This window comes from Mustelus asterias, chromosome 24 (assembly GCF_964213995.1).
Source record: "Mustelus asterias chromosome 24, sMusAst1.hap1.1, whole genome shotgun sequence".
Classification (NCBI taxonomy): domain Eukaryota; kingdom Metazoa; phylum Chordata; class Chondrichthyes; order Carcharhiniformes; family Triakidae; genus Mustelus; species Mustelus asterias.
This window is the reverse complement of record NC_135824.1, coordinates 12,292,687-12,318,900: the sequence shown is the minus strand read 5'-3', so window position 1 is coordinate 12,318,900 and position 26,214 is coordinate 12,292,687. Positions and strand designations below refer to the sequence as shown.

Here is a 26,214-nt window from a genome sequence, read left to right as displayed (position 1 = left end):
CTCAGTACATGACCCCTCTAAGTTGTCTACCCTCTGCACCGCGGTAATATGCTCCTTAACTAATATCGCTACTCCCCCACCTTTTTTAGCCCCTCCTCTGTCTCGCCTAAAACACTTATACCCCGGAATATTCAGCTGCCAGTCCGGTCCTTCTTTTAACCAAGTTTCCGTCACCGCAACCACATCCAAATTCCGCATAAGCATTAAGGCCCTAAGTTCGTCTGTTTTACCCGTTACGCTCCTCGCATTGAAGCAGATGCACTCCAGACCTCCAGGCCCACTCAGGTCATCCTCCTCCAGAGTGCTCCTCTTCTTAGCTAGCCTTGCCCTGGCCCCCAGCTCAACCCCAGCCTCAGTATTTACTGACCTACTGTTTTGTTTCCCACCCCCCTGCCACACTAGTTTAAATCCTGCCGAAACACTCTAGCAAAACTCCCAGCCAGGATATTTGCTCCCTTCCAGTTAAGGTGTAATCCATCCTTTCTGTACAGTTGCCATCCTGACTTGAAGATTTCCCAGTTATCTATGAATTTAAAACCCTCCCTCTTGCACCAGTCCTTTAGCCACGCGTTCAACTGTAGAATCTCCCTGTTCCGAGCCTCACTTGCACTAGACACCGGGAGCAGTCCAGAGATTGCTACCCTGGAGGCCTTACTTTTTAGCCTAGCACCCAACTCCCTGAATTTCTCTCGTATGACCCCCCTGCTCTTCCTACCTACATCATTTTCACCAATGTGTACAATCACATCCGTTTGACTACCTTCCTTTTTAAATATGCTTCCTACCCTCTCGGAGACATCCAGTACCCCGGCACCAGGGAGGCAGACTACCATCCTGGATTCTCGTTCACTCCCACAGAACCGCCTGTCCGTGCCTCTAACCATTGCGTCCCCCACAACTATCGCTCTCCTAAACCCCTTCTTTCCCTTCCGGACCCCTGAGCCTGTCTCCGTGGAGGCGATCTGGTCCTCGTGGCTTACCCCTGGAGGGTCATCCCTCTCCACAGAATCCAAAACAATATACCTATTTTGGAGGGGGACAACCACAGGGGATCCCTCCACAGACTGCTCACTCCCTTCCCTTCTCCCATCTGTTGCCCATCCCTTTCTTTTATGGGAGACTACCACATCACCCTTCTGACTATTACCCCTCCTAACTGTGACCCACGTGTCTTCCTTCCGAGACCCTGGTGTCACTACCTGACTATAACTTCTATCTATTAATCTCTCATTTTCCCTAACTAAACTGAGTTCATCGAGCCTCAGCTCCAGCTCCCTTACACGATTCTTCAGGAGTTGCAGTTCCACACATCTGGCACAGATATGGACTTCCGGGAGGCAAGTCGTCTCCAGGAACTCCCACATCCCACACCGAATGCAGTACACTGGCCTCCCACTCATACTAGCCATGTCCTTTTTAGTTTTTGGGAGATAAAACAAAAAAGGGGGTGTAACAGAAGAAAAACAAACAACCCTTCCTCGCCTTCGCCGAAGCCCTGTGAGCCAAAGCCCTTATAGCTCACACTCTGCTTCCCACACACTCCACTGCCCGCTTCCGACGCTGCCCGCTGTATACTGCAGCCTACCTTTTATACTTCACGCGCTTAAAAAACCCTTCCCAGACTCCTTAGCAGCCCACTTCCAGTTTTCACTTTGAACTTAAAATTCTACTGCAAAAGTAAAGGCCAAAAAAAAAACACACACTTAGCTGACTAATTAAATAAATAAACAATTCAATTAATCTCTCACCAGCACTGCTGCCTCTAATCACTCCCTCTCAGCTTGCTCCAGTGGAACAATGAGGGGGAACCTCCCAGGTAACTGACTTTTAAAGTTAAAATAAAAACCCTTCCCAGACTCCTTAGCAGCCCACTTCCAGTTTTCACTTTGAACTTAAAATTCTACTGCAAAAGTAAAGGCCATTTATGAAATATTCAGATTATTGCTTTGATGTTGGCTCAATGCACAAAAAGACAATGTAACACACCCACTTAAACTAGTGATTCAAGGGGGCAAGACTTAATTTCTTGCCTGTGCTGAATTAGCTGATCTCAGCCAGTTAAGCAAGTAAGTAAAGTCGCCATAGTCCCAGATGACCATAGGCTGACTGGTAGTGATTTAACCTGAGATTCATCAAGTGGAACTTCATGAGTAACTAAGCCTGTTTGGGAATTGAACCCATGCTGTTGGCGTCACTGCATCACTAACCAGCTGTCCAGACAACTGAGCTAAACTGACCCCAGCAGATGTGGCATATTTGTTGGCCTCAGTGACCCTGTGTGAGGGGGACTGACAGAAGGAAAAAGGAAAAGAAAAATAGAATTGTTTCCATGTTTAAACATGAAGCAGTTGATGACACTAAATGAAGATGCAATAAGTTACAATCTTGCACGTCATTTCATATGGTATCTTTGTGTCGATTGTATTGTTGTATTGACGATATAAACATTTCAAGAAGGCTCTGTTGAGCGACGATTTTAAAAGCAAATATTTATATAAACTCCAAATGCAATACAAACATAGTAACTGTGTACATAATGTTCACTGAACCACAGACACCATCAATGTAAATAATTGACTGCAAGAAAGAAATCAAAGAGGGCTGGCCTCTCAAAGGCAGACTTGCATTTTGACAATGCCTTTCATGTGCTCAGGACATCAAAACTGCTTCAAAGCCCATGCACATTTCTGAAGCAAAGACAAATGACGACCAAAGTTTCACCAACAGCAAATTAGATAAATGACCAGTTAAACTGTCGGCTGTAGCTCTTTTCAATAGTGCCATAGGCTCTTGTGCACACTAATACAGAAATGGGGCTTGGCTTTAATATATCAGAGTTGACACCTCTGGCAATGCAGTACCTCTTTGCTATTTTACTGAAGTATTCAACTAGATTATGTGCTCAAATTTGTAATTTAGCTTGAACCCCAAATGTTCTGACTCAAAGGGGTCCAGTCTGAGAGTCCATAGGATGGTGTGCTATGTCATTTACTCACCCAGGATCCAAGATAACAGAGGATATTACTGTTCTTCCATTAGTGACGGATAAGCGCAAAAGTCATTTGCCAATTATTTTTGGGAAAAATTCAAACCAAGTGAATCACATGCAGAGATGATTTTACACCACCCTCAAGTGGATTAACTGGATAGCTGGATACATCAAAGCCCACTACTACAGGAAGCTTTTCATTCTTCTGCATCTCATGTTTACAGAAAAAAAAATCAAGGCTCTCATAAAAGTGTCTCAGGAAGAGAAAGTCAATTCAAATTTCCTTCATAAATCTCATGCAAAGTAGGCAATGCAAAACACTTGTCACAATTGTTAATGAAATATAGTTCAACAAATACCTCAGAGCATGAGTGTAGGATTTAAATTCCCGAACTCAGACAGGTGGAATCCAATCCAACATATTCCTGTCCACCCAAGCGTCGAGTGCCAGTTCTTCATGGTTTATATTTATTTAATAGAGTAAAGGCTAAATACATATCAACGCTAACCACAGTATATTTTGAAAAAGGTGAAGTTTACAATTCAGCTTTCAATTCCAGCAGAAAATCGCCTTCATTATTAAAACAGCCAATTTTAATTCTCACGGTTAAATCCATTCATGGCCTTGCCCCTCTATCTCTGACCTTTTTCAGCACTATAACCCTTCAAGAACCCTCTCGTCTCTAGTGCATTCTCCACTCCCTTTGCCTCAACATCAGCAGCTAAGACTTCAACTACCTCAACTCTACACTCTGGAATTCCCTCCCTAAACCTCGCCACCTTTAGGAACTTACTTAAAATCCATTTTTTTGCCCTAGCTCTTAGCTATGCACTTAATTTCACTTTGTCTTAGAGTTATTTCTATAAAGTGTCTTGGGTTGCAAGTTAGTGAACCGATGAATCTCAAAAACGCGCGGAACCATTTTCAGAGATAGAACGTGAATTTGCATCCACAATTTTCCACATCAAGTTCCTGTTGTTAGTTCACTGTGAAAAGAATATGCCATGGCAAGGCTAGGTGCTCTAGCCAAGGAAGGGGCTCAAGTGAGCCTAGGATACCCATCCTCCTTGTAACAAAACAGCCAAATGGATCACGTCTGCATCAAAATTTCAGACATAAAACAGAGTAAAACATATTTAGAATTGCAATTTATAACTGCAGTTTAAAATTATAACAGAATAATGGAAAACACAAATTATAGATAGAGTTCAAAACATGAAGCAGCCAATGGTACAAATCTAAATTAAAAATAGGCAATGCGGGTCAGAGAAAAGCAAGTGTAAATCCAACATTGCTGTTTTTGTTACTGGGCTGCAGATACAGCACACATTCAGTGCTGAAAAATTCCAAATTATACATTTGGATATACTGATAACGACCCTAAAACAGGAGACCTGCATCTTCTCTGCAATAACTAAATAATCCTGCATGAAAGGGAAACATTTACAATACTGATCTCTGCACTAGAGCAGAGTTGAGATTAAAACAGCTGATATGCTGAGTAACCACCATGATAACAGTGAACTCAATCAAAAGGAAGTTTAGGCCTGGGGTTTTATAATGTCTTAACGTTAAACAGTGAGCAGTATGATTGCTCACAACCAATTAGCTTGAAAAAAATTAATCGCTGATTTTGAGCTTCCAAAATATATAGCATTTTGTGATCTTATTTGTCTCATCTCCAGACAGGAATTTGCTTATTTTCTACTTACTTACCTCTATATTTAACAGAGTAATTGTTTCAGCAATAAACAAAGTGATTATCCCATTAATGTTCTTAAATCTGGTCTCATAGTTTAAAAGACAAAACAAAAGCATCAGGTAGCTCAGTTGGTGAGCACAGGTACTTGAAATGGGAGCAAAACAGTAGGTCTTTCTCTAATTTTGAGACAAAGGAAAACAATGAAAATAAAGGAGGAAGAGAAATAAACAGAAGAGAAATAAAGGTGCAAGCCATCGGATTGCATCAATACTCTGAAAAGAAAAAAAACTGTTCACCATACAACTCTGGAAATAGATTGCATCGGCCCATTTCTCTTGGTATGGCAACAGGCAGTTTACAGTAAAATGGAGGGCAAGGTGGAAAGAACAGGGCATAAAGGTGGGGCTGGCTTGGAGGGAATTCTGGAAACAGCATCATGGCACTGATACTGTAATACTTACATCAGTGATGGACATTTACAATAATAACAGCATGAAAAAGTAACGTATGTGCTTGCAGAAAAGTCTGGACTATAATTCAAACCTACATTTCATGATTGAAAAAGGGATTGACTTCGGTGAAATTGTCTTTTCTGGATCATAAACTTGTTTCCTTTTAGAAATTGCCTATTTTTTAAACACTTATTGTTGTGATGGAAGAGCGGTCCTTTTGTGTTCAGCACTGTGGGTGCACCAACATCACAGACTACAGCAGTTAAGGCGGCAGCTCACCCCTACCTCCTCAAGAGCAACTAGAGACAGGAAATAAATGCTGCCCTCACCAGTGACACTCTTTTTAAATTTGTTCATGGGATGTAGGCATCGCTGGCTGGGCCAGCATTTATTGGCAATCCCTAATTGAACTTAGTGGCTTGCTAGGCCATTTCAGAGGAGAATTAAGAGTCAACCACATTGCTGTGGATCTGGAGTCACATGTAGGCCAGACCAGGTAAGGATTGTAAATTTCCTTCCCTAAAGGATATTAGTGAACCAGGTGGGTTTTAACAACAATTGGCAATGGTTTAATGGTCATCATTAGATTTTGAATTCCAGATTTTTCTTTACATGCAAATTTCAACATCTGCTGTGGTGGGATTTGAATCCAAGTCCCCACCTTAGGTCTCTGGATTACCAGCCCAGTGACAATACCACTTTGCCATTGCCTTCCCACGAATGTTTAAAAAAAATGATAAAAACAATACTGGACCAGATTTTAAGTATGTGCAAGTCAAAAGCTCACTCACTGCCTCACTACTAGTGAGTGATAATATTGCAATAAAATAACTGTATTCTTCATTTTCGCTCTCCTAACGAGCCATTTCTTTACACATTTTTAGGTGCACTGTTCACTGAATTATGAATAATGTAGACTTTTGACATGCTGTCATAGTGAACATTGCTAAGTTTCTGGTGCATCTTTGAAGTAGTAGCGCATGGATTTACACTAGTTACAAGTAAAGATGAATCATTGTTATTGGGTGGAGAGGTGGAAAGCAATTTTTTTAATTTCCTTGTTAAGGGAGAAATGCAAGAAACTTATACATTTGAATTAATTACAGTAGCATTGACAGAGGGCTAAGATTTCCAATTTGCTTAATGCAAAAAGGAATCTGGAATCTGATCAAGGATTTGCTAGATCAATTGTGGCAAAAAATGTACTTATAGTATGAAAGCACAGAGCATATAGTTTAAATTAAGCCTAGATATAAATGGAACTGAAGGATATAGAAAGGAAATCACTTGTTGAGTCTGGTAAAATTCCGGACCTTACATTATTGAGGCAATAAACCGCTTCTTACAAACGAACAGATGTGGCTTGTTTTGACTATGTCTATTTCTTTTTTTTAAAAATTACGTTTAATATAGAGTCACATAATTTCAGATAAAATTTGATATATTTATAGGTTACGGATGTGATAGGTTTGTGTTAATTGAAAGATGCTTTTAATTTATCCATGATAAACAGTGGTGATGCTAGCTGAACACAAGAAAGCCTTTACAAATGCAGACACAGTCACTCACGCTAACTCTAGCAGTTTATGCACAAGGTGCTATTCGATGGCTCAGCCCTTACGACATTGAGTAGCTGAGCCACAGACCAGAGAAAGTTGGCAAGAAAAGATGGGAGGAATATTAAAACAAAAAAAAAGAATCACTGTTCGATAGAATGGTTCATCATCTGAAAAACATTTTATACCAGAAGTAATATAATATGTAACCAAAAGGCAGCACTGTAATAATAAACTTGTTGGCCTCCCCAAGCATCTATGTATCAACATACTGGTGCTCACTATAGAAATGACCATTTATACTTAGCCAGAAAGCACAATGTTGGAAGATTTTAATATGGAAGGAGTTTCATTTCCGTCTCCATATCTAAACCAGATGGTTTACATTTTTCAAATGTTCTATTTTAATCCAAGTATTTTTCTTTAATTATTTTAACGAAAAGCTTTATAAAAAAGAAAATCAAAAAAGGCTCCCCTCCATCCATTAGTTACATTTTGAACCAGTCGCACAATGATAATTGAGATTAATTCAATCCATAGTATAGCTGTCCAATCCAAAGAGAAGTGTTTGGACATGTACCTTTGGAGTGAATGTTGAATGTACTACAACTATATGTTTTATCTTTTAAAATAAATAATCTTCTTACAGCAACATTACTACGGTCAAATTACAACTTCCATTTTTATAGATCAGCTATAAGGACTTAGAAACATTTAGTTCATTTTAATAACAGTTATATAAAACAAAAAGACCAAAAGAATATGTGATGATTTCAAAAGCCTGAAATAATTTTCACTAGTCTACTGGAATTCTTTGAAATGGAGGAGTATAGATTTAATTCACTTGGATTTCCCTTATATAAATGTTGTGTTTCTCAAGCAGTTAAAGAGAAAGCACATGGCGTTAAATCCAAAATGGATTAAGTCAGGTTCAAAATTAGCTGAGAAAGAAGGAAGGCAAGAAAAATAGCCATTAAAAGGTGGTGATAAATGAAAGAGGTTCTGACCAACGTCAACAGCACTTTTTTTTTATATTAGTAGAAGCAATCTCCTTTAATAATGAGTAATAACAATATCAGAAAACTCCTCCAGACCACAACTAACCATGGTCCTTCCATCCTTCTCCCATCCGCTTGCATTGCTAACCCCACTTTCAAATCAACTGGCTAATATTGCATTAATCGGTGTGGTTTAGAAATCATAGAAACCCTACAGTGCAGAAGGAGGCCATTCGGCCCATCGAGTCTGCACCAACCACAATCCCACCCAGGCCCTACCCCCACATATTTTACCCGCTAATCCCTCTAACCTACGCATCTCAGGACTTTAAGGGGCAATTTTTAACCTGGCCAATCAACCTAACCCACACATCTTTGGACTGTGGGAGGAAACCGGAGCACCCGGAGGAAACCCACGCAGACACGAGGAGAATGTGCAAACTCCACACAGACAGTGACCCGAGCTGGGAATCGAACCCGGGACCCTGGAGCTGTGAAGCAGCAGTGCTAACCACTGTGCTACCGTGCCGCGTTTCTTTTTGAAGAGCCAGATGTACCTCCTCAGCTGTTTTTATCTTCAAACCACAGTACTTCTGATTCAGCAGAATCCTATTTAAACTGCTCAATCTGCCTCACTTACCTGAGAAGCATTCATCCACACAAAATTGGGACCACAAGACGCTCATCAGAATAACAGATTTTAAATCAAGGAGAAGACATGGCTCAGAAATTGGCCTCTTGGAATCAAAATTAAAGCAAAACCAATGCTAAAGTAGCTTTTAGTTAAATGTCTTCCGGAAATTCAAGTTATATCCTCAGAAACTGATCTTGTTCATCGATTGCATTACCAAATCAAAAGAATTCCAATAGATTAGGGAACTGTGAAATGTTTCTTCTAAGACTATATTAACTTATTTGTACACACACTACTAGGAAAGCACTGAAGCATTTGACAGGAGCCACCAAAATTAGACTAGCTGATGCATGACTTGGGTCCCTCTGACTTTTTATACAAGGGTTTCTAAAAATAATAATGGTTGAAAAACTACATTTGAAATACTTAGAAAAACATACGGAGTGCAATTTGAACAAACTTCTTGGAAAACCCTCTTAGCACTGTCTGTGTGAGGGCTGCATGTTCTCCCCGTGTCTGCGTGGGTTTCCTCCAGGTGCTCCGGTTTCCCCCCACAGTCTGAAAGACGTGCTGGTTAGGTGCATTGACCCGAACAAGAGCTGGAGTGTGGTGACCAGGGGAATTTCACAGTAACTTCCTTGCAGTGTTAATGCAAGCCTTACTTGTGACTAATAAATAAACTTTTTTTTTAAGCACCTGATGTGTTCAAAAAAATTGAGAATATGGAAATAATTGAACCCTTGATGATGTACATCAAAGAATGTGCAAGAGCACAACCCAAAGCAATTTAAATGGTGTTTTACACTGGTATTCCAATTCAAAATGCAGATAAAACTAGGCTACAAGTCAGCTACCCATCTAGAGAGAACTGATTTAGTAGCATGTTGCAAATGTCAAGAACAAGACAGATATAGGAGTCCTAAAATCTGAAGAAAGAGTCTAATATGAAAGTGACTTAATGGTCAACTAAATCCAGAAGCTGGATGACTCATTTATCATCATTTTCACAACACCTTAGCAATAAATGTAATTTGTTTGAGCAAAAGTATGGTTTAAGTAACAAATGTGTAAACAAATTTCACAAAATATGTTAAATGGGTTTGGCATACTTGGGCACCATGGGGCAGCACAGTGGCACAGTGCTGCCTCACAGCGCCAGGAATCCAGGTTCAATTTTGCGGAGTTTGCACATTCTCCCCGTGTCTGCATAGGTTTCCTCCGGTTTCCTCCCCCAGTCCAAAGATGTGCAGGTTAGGTTGATTGGCCATGCTAAATTAACCCTAGTGTCAGGGGGATTATCAGGGATTCTATGGATTCAATGGAAAGTAAGTCACAATAATTAATGGTCGGCACAGTGGCCTCGCAGCTCTAGGGGCCTGGATTCAATTCCCAGCTTGGGTCACTGTCTGTACGGAGTCTGCACATTCTCCTCATATCTGTGCGAGTTTCCTCCAAGTGCTCTGGTTTCCTCCCACAGTTCAAAGATGTGTGGGTTAGGTTGATTGGCCATGCTAAATTGCCCCTTAGGTGTCCCAGGATGTGTAGGTTAGAGGGATTAGTGGGGTAAATATGTGGGGTTGGGGGGATAGGGCCTGGCGTGGAATTGTTGTCAGTGCAGACTCGATGGGCCGAATGGCCTCCTTCTGCACTGTAGAGTTTCTATGATTCTATGAAAAATACTGGGAAGGTTCAGGGAGCCACAAGAACAGTTCTGACAGAGTTGTACCTGAAACATTAACATTGTTCGCTTCCTTATAGGTGTTGGCTGGCAAGCTGATTCATTAAGAAGTTTAACAACACCAGGTTAAAGTCCAACAGGTTTATTTGGTACCAAAAGCTACTAAATAGATTCATCACAGCATTTCATGCTTTTGTTAGCCAATCACCGCTTAAAATTAAGTAATCTATTTACAACAGCAATTCTACAAAATGCATTATTGAGTCTTTCAAGTAAGAAATCAGTGTTGGATTTCGACCACCAACCATATACTTAATTCTTTGTACCAATAATAGCTGGAAAGCAACTCATTTACTTACTCTTTGGTCAACAGTGGGCATGATTTCAGCAAGAATCGTGTGAGTGGGGTATCCTGGAAAGTCAGCTCTGGAGATGCAGTTGGACTCTTAAGATTCAGACATCTTACAATGATATATAGCACCGTGGCAACTGCAGCCAGCTTCATCCCATCAAACATGGCGGGCATTTCAGGAGCAATTCTTACACTCTCAGAGTCAGCCATCGTTACCTGCAGATATTTTATTTAAAAAGTTAGTAAAATCATTAAAACAAGGATCCGTCCAAAGCTTACAAATAGATCATCAAGCAGGTGCAAGAATCAAGATTTGCCAACTCAAATCAGATTTACTGGATTCCAAAACAGTCTCCATGGGGTGGGGTGATAGAACTAGGTTTTTGGCCATCAGTGGTCATTAAGAACAATCGGGGTGGAGGCTGGTGTGGTTAAGAGAAAGGGAAACTAAGAAAAAGCTGAATATTTTCATCCTGGCAGAAACACCCAAATACAAGGCATTTTGACTCAACATGTTCAATTGTTCCATTATTTCTAACAGGATGGTGGGTGTACCTCCACCACATAGACTGCAGTGGCTCTTATTGCCCAAGAGCAATAAGAGATAGGCAATAAATGCCGGCCACACCAGCAATGCCCACACCCCATCAACGAATATAAAAATTATGCAACCAACACATCTGATGTGCAAGATTGCAAAGTGAGCTACAACATTTGGAAAAAAAGTGGAACACAATTTGCAAAGCTGGCTATACACAAGCTGCACTTGTATCAAGTCACAAGGGTTCTCAACCCCACAGCAAATTCCTGATCCAAAGCAAACCATACAGGCTGATGAGATAATGTAACCCATTTTTCATTTACATATCTTTATGGGGTTGACTGACATGAAACATATTGGGTGCGATCGTACTGGCCGTTCACGTCACGCTCCCACTGCAGCAAGATAGGTGAATTTGGTGTCCAGCCAAATCTACATTCATTGCAATGGGATGGGAAAATCCCACCAGCGTGAACAGTCATAACATTCCAGCCTTTGTTCTTTCATCCTTCCAGTATGTAGGGATTTTAAAAATCCAATACGGCATTATCAAATTGCATTTCTCAATTTATCCCCCTTCTGTTCTGCCCTTTTCAGTTTTGGTGGTGGCATGCATGATGGGCTTTGCCTCTTCATGTGGATTTCTCACATTTTAAAAAAAAGTGTAGTTCTAACAAGACCCCTGTCGACTGGTCAGAAAATTTCAAGAATTGATTGGGTAGTGCAGGGAGGTGGCAGGTGGCGAAGAAGTCTCAAAACCAATTCGTCTAACTTTTAAAAAAATCTTCTTCAACAATACAATGCAAAAGAAAGAGAAAATAAATGATTGGGGCAAGACTTACCAATTTAGTTATTCACTCTGGTAAAAAAAATAACTTCAGACTAATTCCAGTGACAAGTTTCAATTCCCTGATTCCCGACCTAAAAACAAACAAAAACGATATTATATGTCAAAAATTGTAAATGTATGCTAACTTATGAAGGCATCTGTAACTTGGGATTAAAAAGATCCTGTAAATTATTTAGTCATTACAAGACATCCTTGTATATCTTGTATCTTAAGAGTTTTAGGTTTAAATAAGCTGCAAAACAAAATAATGTACTTTGCCTTTGTAACTACTTCCTTATTGACTTTACAGTTACTTTCCAAAGCTGCCAAAGTTGTTAACCCTCAAATTATCCATTGGCTTAAAAGTTCTGGCCTATTCTAGAATTAGCTATATACTGCTCGTCATGAATGTTCTACTGGCATTCCTAATTGAATTGCAGAGAAATCCCCCCCCCACACCCCCCCCAACCACACCCCCAAAGTGCTTTAAAGTTAGATGTCCCACTAAAGTGGAAGGAGTATTATGAAAACTGGCAGAAAGCACAACTGAAAAGGCAGGTTTTAAAAGGAAGATTTTCAAAGTGTGGAGAAATGCAGTGGGGCAAAGGAATCGAAAGAATAGGGCGAAGTCTTACCAAAACATGGCAGAGTTTTCGGTCCTGAGTATTTTGCACCAATGGCATGTTTTTGGGCCAAATCTTACAACTCATTAGCATCAATTTCTATTCCCAGGAGTTTCACACTGCTCCAACGGTGCATTCTCTCTGATTCACCCGCCATGTAATTACTTAACTGCTGCAGACACAGGGGAGTTCCATATAAATGGCTCCCCAGCAGTCCCAGCACTTGTTTCACAATGACTACAGAAGATCGCAACCAAAGTCATCTCATCCAAAAGAGTGTGGAAATGAGCAGACTGCCTCAACCTCAGTTGTGGATCCTGGACAGGCACTAGACTTAGTGGGAGGGTGAGGAAGATGAGAAAAACCGTAGGCACTTAGTGAGCACAGGTGAATATAGGCACGATTACAGTAAGATCACCATTTTGTTCTGAATGGCTGTCATTAAATTTCACTTTGTTTACCCACAGACCCTCCACCCTGTCTGTTTGTACCACCAAGTTGGGAAAACCATTGCGCTCACCCGGCGCCTCATCCCTCTGGAGTGCGAGAATTGTAATGCTATGTTCCTCCGACCCTCTTGTCAGCCCCCACTAAGGAAAGGCACTCCCTCAGCTGCAATATGGACAGGAACCTAGGAAGGAGGACACAAAGTGCAGCCTTCACAACGCCTTTGGGGCAAGGGGACACCCTGATATGAATGGTAAAGGCGGCTTGCAAAGTGACCCCTCTCCCTGATATAGCTATTCTGGAACACCCCCCCGCCCCCCACAGAGGGTGCTGGTTGCCTCAGCGCTCACCTCCGATATCCCCCTCGGAGGTGAAGATGCCAGGTTCACACTTGTGTAGACTTGTAAATGGCACCAACATGATGCCACATTAGTCCCGCTGAAAATTCTATGCAGGTTCAATATCTAGAGAGAGCTTATGAGATGCTAATGTATTAAAATTAAATTTTTGCATGTTTCAGGCCATTTCACCAGTAAGGTGCCACGAAGTTTGAAACTTGGAAACTCATGCCCTCAGGATTTTGAGCCCACGCCGTCAGTCCCACAGACTTAAAGTGTGTGTTCAAAATCTTCCATAGTGTTGAGATAAGACACCTGAAAACATTGCCATTGATTGTACAAAAAGGATGAAAGGACCTCTTGGAATGGAGAGCACAAAGGACTGGAAGCAGATGCAACATTAGGGAGTGATGGTGTTGTGAACAAATTGGAACAAGGCCATCAAGATAAATAGCCATTAATAAATCCAATAAGAAATTCAGGAGAAATTTCTACTGTTTACAGTAGCTGAAAAAATAGCAAATGCATTCAAGGGAAAGCTGGAAAAGTACATGAGGGAGAAAGCAATAGAAGTATAGCTTGATAAGGCTAGATAAAGGAAGGAGTTCATGTGGAGTATAAGCACTGGTATAGAATTGTGGTGCCGAATTGCTGGTTTCTATGCTGTAAATTCTACACGATGTAATTTTGAAGTCAATGATTGGGGGACAAGGAACCAGTGAAGAACTGCAGGGATTATAGCCATAGTTGCATCATCTGTCACACGGTTCTATTGGTAACGCCTAATCCTTTGACTCTCCATTAGCACAGGTCTGCAAGTGCTTTGTCATTTTCTTCCACCCCACAACAATTACATCCTCCGTTTGTTACTCAACTTCACAATTTATTTTGATGTCTCAACATTTCTCAACTTCTTTTGCAAATAAGCAACACCTCAATGCTCTCAATCTACACATCGAAAAATCTCTTTAGAGCTTTCAAATAAGAATATTGTTCACAGAAGAACTGCTCTTTGCACAGTTCGCTGATGAAATAAGAAAAAATAACTGCATCAATCATGTGCCTCAAAGCATCTCTTATGTGCCCATCCTGGGGTGCAGCTTGAATGCATAATCTTTTGCACAAGGATCCAATGTCATCAACCAAGCTGGGTTAACAAACACACCGCATAAAACCAACAAAATTTCAACTGCGTCTAGAAAAGAACTAATGCCCTTTAAGTTTTAAATGATGAATGTGGCTTCTACGCGCCCCTTTTTCCATTGGCGCAGTCATCATTTACAGCAACCTGCCTCAGCCATGACAACTTGGTTGTATTGATGGAGACAATTTACACATTACACTGTGGTGAGCCATATTGAGAACAAACCCATGTTATTCAATCAGCTTTGCAGTCAAGCTATTAAAAGTAACAAATGGAAATTAAGTTAAATATTTAAAAAGAGGAAATCAATAGTAACCTGCTGCTCTCAACTGTCATCCAGGATGGAGTTACAACATGGAATGTAAAGTCTGTAGTACACAAACATCAGTTTCCTCCTAAAGCTGTCCATTTTGCTAAGTAAATATGTCAATATGGTGTACAGGAGAGAAGGAAGCAAAATATAATTTCATACCAAAGTTTCTATAAGCAGTTTTTTGATAGATACTCTTGTTTTTCAAACACTGGGAGATAGATTAATCAATTTGGTGATTGCACAGAACGTATTTTTTCCCCCCAAAACAAACAGCTTCCACCAACATCTGCTGCTCTTGCCACAGAGTATTTAACTAAGAATGTGCCATTGAATTGGCACATTCATCTGTTTGAATTTCAAGAAAGCCCCATTATGGTCAACCAAGGAGCGGGAAATAAAGGGGGAACTCCATGAATGCAGCTTATCTGGTCGTAACAGAGTCTGGGGTGGGGGGATGGGAAATGAGTCTATGGAGGTGACCCCCTTAATTGGCATGGAACAGGTTCTCACAGACAGACAACCAATCACAGAGGGGTTCCAGCTGGAGAGGAACAGCAGACTGTGATGACAGATCAATGAGAGAGAGAGAGAGAGAGAGGGTGCTTCAACATGGAGGCATCCTCTCACCATCTTATTTTCAAATTTGAATTTTAAAAAATGGTTGTTTTAGCTAGGGCACCACTGCAGTAATGGATGCGGGTGGGGGTATTGGAGAGAGGGAGCCACTCTACAGTGACAGGCGTTGCACTCAGGCAGAAAGAGCTCCCCATCTGCTCCAGGTGCCTAAATACTTTCCAAACTGGAGGCTGACTGGAAAATTTCAAATCAGCCTCCTTTCGTATTATGAACCCAATTGATTATCCTCTTCATGAAGGCGACTCGCTCAACCTGCTCCAAGTCCTCCCCTAAACTGGGAAACAGGCACACTGACTGCCACCAGTATTTTTAGATCCCACCCCCCTCAGTTTACATACCCAGCGAAACCCAAAAGTCCTCTCCTCTATTGCTCCAATTCTACCAATTTTCCCACAAATGCTCTTTCTGCCACCAGCACAGCAACACTTTGTTAACATTGCAAGGTCTCCTCCGCCTGGTACATTCCTGTGTCTCAGCATCATAACCACGTTTACCAGCTAATAGATGGTACAGCGATAGACATCAAAAGATAATTCTCACATCTGGCAACCTAACTAATACATAGTCTTTGGGGAAGAAAAAGCAGTGGAGATAGACCATCTAAGATGTATTCCATTTCTCCACTCTTACTTCCAAAACGTATTACTGCATTTCACTAAACTGAATATCTACCAACTCTCAGCTCATCTGTATTGCTCTGCAGTCTTTCACAGTACTCATCACAATCTTCCTTCTCCCTGTGCAGACCCAGATCTTATCCCCACAATATGTAATCAAATCAAATCTTGAGGTCTTGTTTAGCGTACGCTTGAATAATCTTTACTCAATTCTTTGGGACGGATCATTTCTCCATATGATAAATAGGTCCAAATATCACTTTATACATCTTTCCAATCCAATGACCTTTACTCCTTCTTACTTCTTGTCCTTCAAACACCTTTCTATCCCCATGTGCCATTATTGTGGTTTGAAATTTCTCGTGGGACATGGCCTTTGGAATTTTTCTTCCTGTTAAATCAGAACACTGTTCAAGAGTCCAACGATTGAGAGTCAGAAGAAAAAAAATGGGTTAAAATCGGCAACAAGAATAGAAGTCAGAACAGCTGAAGGGAAACAATAACATTGAGACTGTGCGCTCTGGGGAGCTTTGCAGAAGTGTTATTCACTTCTCGCACTGTACTTGTGGGAATCTCAAGCTGAGATATTTCTGTTGAGTCAGGACCCAAATGCCATAGAGCTCCAAACTATACATATGGTACAAGAGAGAACAGAAGTTACCCAAGAGACAACTCGGTTCCAGCAGCTGTATCTTTAGCAAAAACAAAGCAACTAAGATGGCTATCATGCCAACAATTTCCCCTTCCAATTGATCTGTAAACTCCCAGCTGCTTTAGAAGCAAACTGAACAAACAGGTACTGGTCAGTAAGATTTGAGTAATATCTGCTTCCAGTCTCATGTTACCTTGCTTTCATCATTTTTACTCATCACAGAATCATACAGCACAGGAAGTGATCAACTGGCCCATCATGTCTGTGTTGGCTTTTTGAAAAAGCTATCCATATAGTCCCACTGCTCTGCTCGATCCCACAATGCTGCATTTTTTTTTGAAAGGAAATTGAGTATATACTATTGAATCTGCATCCACCACCCTTTCCAGCAGTGCATTTAATATAACAAGTCACTGCAAAAAACAAATGTTTGCATCTCCCTCAGATACAAGACAATTGGCAAACAAAAGGTTCTCTGGTAAATGACTTCTGCCCATGTTTACTCTCATCAAGAACTTACAACAATTTTGAACACATTTTTAAAATTTCCCCTTAACCTTCGTTGCTGCAAGGAAAACAATTTAAGCTTCTCTAATTTCCCCACATACCTATAACTGAAATTCCTCACCTTGGACCATTCTAATAAATCTCCTATGCCCCCTTCACAAGGCCTTGACATCCCCAAGCATGCTGCCCAGAATTAGACAAAATAGTCCAGCAAAGGCCTACACAGTGACTTACCAAAGTTTAACCGCCTTCCTTTTGTACACTATGTCTCTATTTACAAGTCCAAGGTTCCTGCATACCTTTTATTTAAATAAACAAAAGCAGCCTTACCAACCTATCCTGCCACCTGCAAAGATTTCTGTACAAACTACCATTTTTCTAGTACCAGTTCTTGCAGTCATTCAAAATTGCACTATTTTAGTTTATTTTGCCCTGCCTAATCCTTCATCTCAATGCACAAATGATGGCTGTGGAGAATTTATTACTTGTTCCCTTCTAATTCTACATTGTTACTGTGATGTCCCCTGAGCTGGCGGCCCAACCCCACTGGAGTGGCGGGAGGCCATGGAGGCCACCAGGAAGTGTGGTAAGGGTGGGTGTGCTCCCTGGGCATTGCCAGCGTAGCCATACCAGCCTGGTTCCCTGGCAGTGCCCAAGGGACAAAGTGGCAATGCGCTATGACACCTTGGCACTGCCCACCATGCATCAGGCAGTACCAAGAGGGCAGGGCCAGAGGGGGTGGGGCATCCTGCTGCCATTCTGCAGTTGGGATCGGTGACAGAGTAAGGGTGGACAGCGATCAGGGCAGGCCATTGGCCCGTTTTGGGGGGGGGGTGGTGGATTGGAGGGGCAGTGATGTTGTTGGGTCAAGGGGCTGGCCAGCAATCAAGCTAGCCAGCGATCGGGAGGCCAACAGTGCAAGGCTACTGCGCATGCCGATCTCCACTCAAGGCACATGCGCAGTGGCCTGCTCAGCTCTATGCTTTTGGCCTCTCCAGCGGGAAAAGGCCAGGCACTCACATTTTTATCATGATTCATGCACAGAATGTGGGAGATTCATTTTGAAGTAAAACTCCAGTTTTTACTGGATTTTATAGATTTACTCCAGTTTTTACACAAATTTGGCGCATCGAATTTTTTTGGGAGAATCCTAGCCTAGATTTCTCAGACAGACCCACACTGAAACCAGTTACTGAACAACTGTTTTTTTTAAAGTTGATACCTATAGAACCACTGTATAATTTTTGATAACTATCTGAACACATTTGATACCACAATGTGTTGTTGTTTTACCTACAATTTTAACGTATTATTAAATATTAGGTTGTCACAGAGTGAAAAAAGCTTGAGTAAGGTCAAGTTTAGGCAAACCCCTCTGAAAAATAACATTAACCATTTATGAGTCGCAAATATGCAAAATACCCCTTTCCAAAAATAAAATTAAATAGAGAAAATGCTGAATTATACCACATTTATACACAATTCACTGTAATCTAAAATTGGTGTTTAAAACTTAACTGTACAGTACATTGAGAGACAGAAGCTCTAGATTCTCGACATACAAAATATCTGAAAATTGCTCTTCAGTTATGAGGAAGTGCCAAGCAGAAACCAGGTACCTTCCAATAGGGAAAACTATCCCAAGAAGCGTTTCTTGCCTTTCACAACCAGCTTCAGGAAGTAACTGGCAGAGCGTTAATGCAGGTCACATCTGCCCTCCCACATAGATTGTAGCATAGCAACATTAAATAGCATCGGCCATCTTGCCTCTCCATCCATTTATAATCTTCCATCATTCCTGAGTTATCTTTACCCATACTAATTTATAAAATGTAATCACCACAAATTCTTTCAAGTAGGAATTTGCCTACTCCCTCTAGTTTCTTCCTCTCCACCCATAAAAGCAAATAATGCATAACAAGAGGAATCAAATGTGGAAAAGGTTAAAAGTTCCTTAGGAAGAGGAATTCTCAGCCTAAATTTTAAAACAATGGACAAAGTTTTTTTTAAAAATCTACCACAAATCTGACAATTTAAAAATCTTTCAGAAGTCTGTACGAATGGTAAACCCTTTATAGCCGTGTTAGCCCAAATTTCCTGTGGGCCACATCACCTGTAAAACCCATCAGATAGCTGAACCCTACTTGTGTTCACATTTCTTCTTCACTTATTTTGTTCCATTTGAATTTCTCAGACCTGCAGGTTTACAAAGAGCTGTGGTGGATTTGAACTAATTAGGTCCTGGCAATCTGTTGGTATGAGCAATTTAGAATATAGGTAAATGCACTGTAATATTGATTTAATATGCGACCTTAACAAAAACAAAAGACTTAGATTAACTCATTTTTCATGCTTATAGATTCAATTTATACACTTCTCATACCGTGTTCTTAACAATCAATTCTAAGCCTTGGATTATCAAAAGTTCTATTTTCATATTGAAATTTACTTTTACCCAAGTCTATTTTGGCACCTACGCTTTGACCCAATTGTAAGCAATGCGCAAGCAATTGAAACAACAGGTTGATTCAGCTCATATGAACAGAGAACACTTCCAAATAGTGAAATCAATATACTGCTTTCACATATAACCTCAACCTGCACTTGTCCATTATTTCACCTTTGTATGTGTTCTTCAATATCAATTACAACATAAAATTGCAAACAATATACAGTAACTGTATATTGTCAATTTTTGTCAAGCAGGTACCCAACCAAGGTCTTTAAAATTATGAAGGGGTTCAATAAGGTAGACATGAAGAAGATGTTTCCACTTTGGACAAAACCTAAGACAGACAGCCACCAATAAATGCAATAAGGCTTTCTGGAGAGCCTTTCTTTACTCAAAAGGTTTGTGAGAATGTGAAACATTCAGTAATTCTGGCAAATGAAACAAATAGATCTAAGGAGAAACCAGGTAAACCCATGAGAGGCAAAGGGATAAAAACAGAAGGAGCTAATTAAGTTAAGATAAGAGGGGGCTTGTGTGGAGCATAAATACTGGCACAGACCAGTTGGACTATTTCAATGCTGTAAATTCACTGTAATGTGGCACACAAGGTTACCAATTACCAACATGCTCTGCTTGTATGTTTTAATGATGATGACAGAGTTCTGCATTGAAACATAAAACAAACATTATATACGATTAACAACGATATCTTTGAGTAATTTCAAAGTTGACATCTAATCACCAGTTTCATCTGACAATACCAACTGATGATTTCACCACTGCAATCTGACACTTGCAGAACCAACCTTTAAAGTGTGGCTGTATGCAAACAACTTTCAAATTAAGCCTCAGAAAAGATCAGAGATTATCTATTTTTTTTTAAATCAACCTCCGTCACCCCACAAATAATGGGAATGTGGAACTGGCATCAGCAAAATCAACTGATGTAGTGTTAATTATGTTAAAAAGCTCTGGTTATGAACTGAAATTAAAAGAAAGATACAGACTTATGATTAAATGCTTCACAAAGACAATATGGGCCCAGTAGAATTGCTTGAAAAGGGTTGCAGGCTAAGAGTAAATATAGGCAAAAGAATGATACATACTTCAGAATTTTTCTTTGGGGATCAGGGTTTATTTATGCAGAACTTCTGTTCTGAGTACATGATAGGTTAGACAGTATTGGGGTCTATTGAAAAAACAATCCATTTGAACATGCTAATTGAATTTCTTATTTCAAACCTATGCATAAATCCAAATTCCAAATGTGTTGTACATACAGTTACTCATCATGTAAAAATAGATAAAACCAGTGCATTTTATGCAGCATCACTCAACAAAACAGAAGATACGATAGAAGTTTCAGGGATGCAATGCAAGTCAGGAAAATGGATGGCGGCAGTGTTTTTTCTTTGATTTTTTTTGAGTGGGAAATGTGAACTAAACTATTTTTGAAACAAGCATGATTTTTCTGCTCAACTTTTTAATTTCCCCATTTCCTACGGATACCTGCCGGTTTAAATACACAAGTACAATATAGCATTTTCGGATAGCGTTACATAACATGCAAGAGACGAACTGCAAAGCAGCAGCAGAATATCTGCTTGCAGTACACATCTCAATGGTCGAAAAAAGGCTAATCGGAGAGGAATCACATTGTTCCAGGAACAACAGCTAGAAAATTCCAAGTAGCAAAATTAAAAATAAGACAAAAACCACTTCAGTTCAAATTAATGGGGAAGGGAAAGGGAAGAAATTCTACTGTATGATTTTAACTATTTATCACACTGAGGTGAAAGCTTCACTTCAGCACTTCAACAAAATTAACTGTCAGTAAATGGTTAAAAAGTTTTATTGAGTATTGTATTTCCTTAATATTTATCTCAAATTAATGTATCTCCCTGTAATTAGCATTTTAATTTTTGCATGCAATAATGAAATACATGCAGTGAAGGAAGTTTCAAGACAGGATACATAAGAGTTTAGATGGATGAAACCATTTGAGCTTCACTTGGAGTTTAAACATCACCTGCACTTTGCAATAACGAGCTTGACATGTACTGTATTGCACACAAGAGTTAAGATAAGTTGCATATGGAATAAAAAAAAAATTTGTGCTGTATTAATTCAAGGCAGGGCCTCATCACAACCTTCTCAAGGGCATCTAGGACTGGGCAATCAATATTGACCTTGCTAACATGTTTTTTGGCACATATTTAGCACCATTGTTACAGAGATTACAAACCTGGTTTACATTTCCTAGAAACCACAATCAAATCACAGACTTTGTTAAGCAAATGGGATAAACATCATGTCTGTTGCTTCTATAAACGTGTTTAAATTCTCATCCCTTTTTTAACTAATTCCTTTACTTTTTAAAATGTATTTATTAGTGTCACAAGTAGGCTTCCATTACCATGAAAATCCCCTAGTTGCCACACTCCAGCACCTATTCAGGTACACAACAACTCTAGATTCAGAATGCCCAAATGTCCACTTTAACAGCAAAATAACCATCAAGCCAAAGGGAATCCCCAGTTCTGGAAACCGGCATCCATTTACATGGACAATCTACTATAGCATCTTTAACTCCATAGGCAAAATTATTAATGCAAAGATTACTTGAGCTGCTGACATATAATTCCACTGCAGCAAAGTGTATCACGCTTGGTTTCACAATTTTTGTTTGCAAAATTCTCACTTTACTAATAACATTCTGGAGTTAGGAGCATTGCCTTCACTGCAATTTCAATTACTTTAGCGTTTGAAACAACATACGTTTGTATTAGAGTGATCTGTCATTACATCCCAGGTGTCACACAGCTCCAGATTGAAAACAAACTTTTAGAAAGATAAACCAACCGGTTTCACGATGGGCTTTCGAGCCCTGGAGCCAGAAATTTACAAGTAATTACAAATGATCTCCGATTAATTGCAGACTGTTTACAAAGGCCATTTCCCCAGTCGAGAGACAACTTTCCCCCACAAGCGTGTACCTGTGCCAGTGACTGTACGTGGTCAGGCCACATTCAAGAGTTGGGGGGGGGGGGGGGGGGGAGGATTTTGTATTTCAAACACTTTGACAGGTGGCCTGCTGACTTTGACAGGCAGAGAGAAAAAAGAAAGGAGAAATGGGAAGTGGGCAGGTTTGCAACCCCAGACAATACACACATGATCAAAACCCAGGGCACTTGGAAAATAGCTGGTTATATCTTATATAACACCCAAGGAGGGGGAAAAAAGGAATTTTAACCAATTAAAATAATTAAAATGTAATAAGTTTACATTAATATAAATAGTTCAAAACTTACAGAAATGTCATATCATTAGAAATAAATGGATCTGAAATGGTGATCACACTGGGCCTAAGGTTTATTTTATTTTTGTTCCCTATTTTATTGTAAAGTTGTAGTGAGGGAAGCCGAGGCCAACGGGGGAGAAGCGGCGCTCCCTCCTCTTGTCAACCGCAGGCAGGCAGGCCGGCGCCGCCCGCTCGCTCCCTCCCTCCCTCCCCGCCCGCCCGGCTACCCCACCTCAGACGAGAGGTGATTCCCCGCCCCACACCTTTCCATTCCCTCAGACGTTCGAGCACTTTCCTCACCTCCGACCGGCATCGAGCAGCAGCAGCAGCAGCGACAACAGCAGCGACAACACCTTCCCCAACCCCGCCCCGCCAACCGGCAAGACCCGCCCATCGCCCGTTCTCATTGGCCAGCCGGCGGGTGTCCCGCCCACCCGACGCTCAGTCCGCCGCTTCCCATTGGACGGTCCGGACGCCTGTCAACCCTTTTGCGCGCGCGGCCCCTGTGCGTGATGCGTCACACACGCCCAGGTCCCCGCCCACCGCCTCTCCCCATTGGTCTGACCGACGCCGCCAGCATCATGGCTGATTGACAAGGCGTCAGCCAATCAGATGCCAGACTCCTGCAATGCCCAGGCTGTCCTCCTGAATGTTCAGGTGGTCTTTTTTTTCCTTCCTCACCATTCTACTATTAGTTTACCATTAGGATGATTAATCAAAGATCAAAAGAACAGTATGGAACAGGAACAGATCCTTTGGCCCACACGTGCGAGGTGATGCATTTTGTCGGTAGACAAATGCAAGGTGATGCATTTTGGTAGATTGAACCAGGGCAAGACTTACTCAGTTAATGGTAGGGCGTTGGGGAGAGTTACAGAACAAAGAGATCTAGGGGTACATGTTCACAGCTCCTTGAAAGCGGAGTCACAGGTGGACAGAGTGGCGAAGAAGGCATTCGGCATGCTTGGTTTCATCGGTCAGAACATTGAATACAGGAGTTGGAATGTCTTGTTGAAGTTGTACAAGACATTGGTAAGGCCACACTTGGAATATTGTGTGCAATTCTGGTCACCCTATTATAGAAAGGATATTATTAAACTAGAAAGAGTGCAGAAAAGATTTACTAGGATGCTACCGGGACTTGATGGATTGAGTTATACGGAGAGGCTGGATAGACTGAGACTTTTTTTTCTAGAGCGTAGGAGGCTGAGGGGTGATCTTATGGAGGTCTATAAAATAATGAGGGGCACAGATCAGCTAGATAGTCAATATCTTTTCCCAAAGGTAGGGGAGTCTAAAACTAGAGGGCATAGGTTTAAGATGAGAGGGGAGAGATACAAAAGTGTCCAGAGGGGCAATTTTTTAACACAGAGGGTGGTGAGTGTCTGGAACAAGCTGCCAGAGGTGGTAGTAGAGACGGGTACAATTTTGTCTTTTAAAAAGCATTTAGATAGTTACATGGGTATAGAGGGATATAGGCCAAATGCGGGCAATTGGGATTAGCTTAGGGGTTTAAAAAAAAGAAAAGGCAGCATGGACAAGTTGGGCTGAAGGGCCTGTTTCCATGCTGTAAATCTCTATGACTCTATGACACATGATGCCTTTCTAAACTAAAGACCTTTTGTCTCTACGCAGTTGGTATCCCTCTATTCCCTGCCTATGCATGTGTCTGTCAAGATGACTCTAAAATGTTGCTATTGACCAGAATTCTGCCGCCCTGCCTGCCACGCGAATTGGAGCAGGTGAGGGACGGACCATGGAAAGGTCCATTGACCTTGGGTGGGATTGTACGGTTTCGGGACGAACGAGGCCGTAAAATCCCGCCCAATGTATCTGCTTCTACAACCTCCTCTGCCAGTGCATTCCAGGTGGCACCGTGGCACAGTGGTTAGCACTGCTGCCTCATAACGCCAGGGACCCGGGTTTGATTCCCGGCTTGGGTCACTGTTTGTGCGGAGTCTGCACATTCTCCCCGTGTCTGCGTAAGTTTCCTCCGAGTGCTCCGGTTTCCTCCCACTGTCCATGGATGTGCACGTTAGGTGCATTGGCCATGCTATACTTGTAGAAAAGGATAGAAGTAGTCCCAGAGTGAAAGTACTAAACTGGGGAAGGCTAACTACGACAATATTAGGAAGGAGCCAGGGAATGTAGGCTGTTTGAGGGTAAATCCACATCTGATATATGGGAGTCTTTTAAAAGTCATAAGTACATAAATTTCAGGAAATTGAAAACGGATAAGGCTCTTGAAGAATACAAAGATGGCAAGGAAGAGCTTAAATAGGGAGTTAGGGCAGAAATGTCCTTGGCAGCAGGATTAAGGAGAATTCCAAGCTTTTTATGCATATATAAGGAAGAAGTGGGTAGCTAAGGAATGGGTAAGTCCACTCAAGGACAGTGGAGGGAATTTGTGTGTGAAGCCAGATGAGATGGGTGAGATTCTTAAAGAGTACTTTGCATCAGTATTCACAAAGGAGAAGGATGTGGTGGATGGTGAGTTTAGAAAGGAGGATGTTGACATTCTAGGACATGTTGAAATAAAAAGGGACAGGTTATTGGAGGATTTGAAAAACTTTAAAGTGGACAAGTCCCCAAGGCCAGATAGGGTCTACCCCAGAATACTGAGAGAGGTGAGGGAAGAAATTGCTGAGGTCAAAATCTTTGTATCCTCTTTAACCACGGGCGAGGTACCAGAGGATTGGGGAGTAGCTAACATTGTTCCTCTGTTTAAGAAGGGCAGAAGAGACAATCCGGGAAATTACAGGCCTGTGAGCCTTACATCAATGTTGGGGAAATTATTGGAGAAGATTCTTAAGGACAGGACTCGCATCTGGAAGAGAATAGGCTTATTAGCGATAAGCAGCATGGTTTTGTGAAGGGGAGGTCATGTCTCAGAAACTTGATTGAGTTCTTTGAGGAAGTGACAAGAAAAATTGACCAGGGCAGGGCAGTGGATGTTGTATACATGGACTTTAATAAAGCCTTCGATAAGGTTCCTCATGGCAGGCTGATATAGAAGGTGAAGTCATATGGGGTCCGAGGTGAGCTGGTAAAATGGATACAAAACTGGCTTGGGCATAGAAGTGATGTGGAAATGCCGGCGTTGGACTGGGGTAAACACAGTAAGAGTTTTAACAACACCAGGTTAAAGTCCAACAGGTTTATTTGGTAGCAAATACCATTAGCTTTCGGAGCGCTGCTCCTTCGTCAAAGGAGGAAGGAGCAGCGCTCCGAAAGCTAATGGTATTTGCTACCAAATAAACCTGTTGGACTTTAACTTGGGCATAGAAAGCAGAGAGTAGCAGTGGAAAGATACTTTTCTAACTGGTCTGTGACAGTTCGAGGTCTGTGACAAGTGGTGTTCCTCAATAATCAATGCTGGGGCCTCTGTTGTTTGTAATATATATAAGTAATTTGGAGGAAAATGTGGGTGGTCTGATTAGTAAATTTGCAGA

The 26,214-nt window shown here is 41.2% G+C and overlaps 1 protein-coding gene across 2 annotated transcripts in view; it reads right to left on the bottom strand.

Moving 5' to 3' along the window:
- LOC144511209 (monoacylglycerol lipase ABHD2-like) overlaps positions 1 to 23,161 on the bottom strand; it is a 77,841-nt gene extending 54,680 nt beyond the window's left edge. The window contains exons 1-3 of one of the 2 annotated variants that reach the window (XM_078241301.1): positions 23,063 to 23,161; positions 11,746 to 11,824; positions 10,370 to 10,578 (exon numbers count right to left, since the gene is read on the bottom strand). In XM_078241301.1, the coding sequence (XP_078097427.1) occupies positions 10,370 to 10,572 (203 nt within the window). In that variant the 5' untranslated portion in view covers positions 10,573 to 10,578; positions 11,746 to 11,824; positions 23,063 to 23,161. Of the gene's footprint in view, positions 1 to 10,369; positions 10,579 to 11,745; positions 11,825 to 23,025 lie in introns of both variants that reach the window. The other variant, XM_078241302.1, reaches the window with a different exon arrangement.
- Positions 23,162 to 26,214: the final 3,053 nt, after the last annotated feature.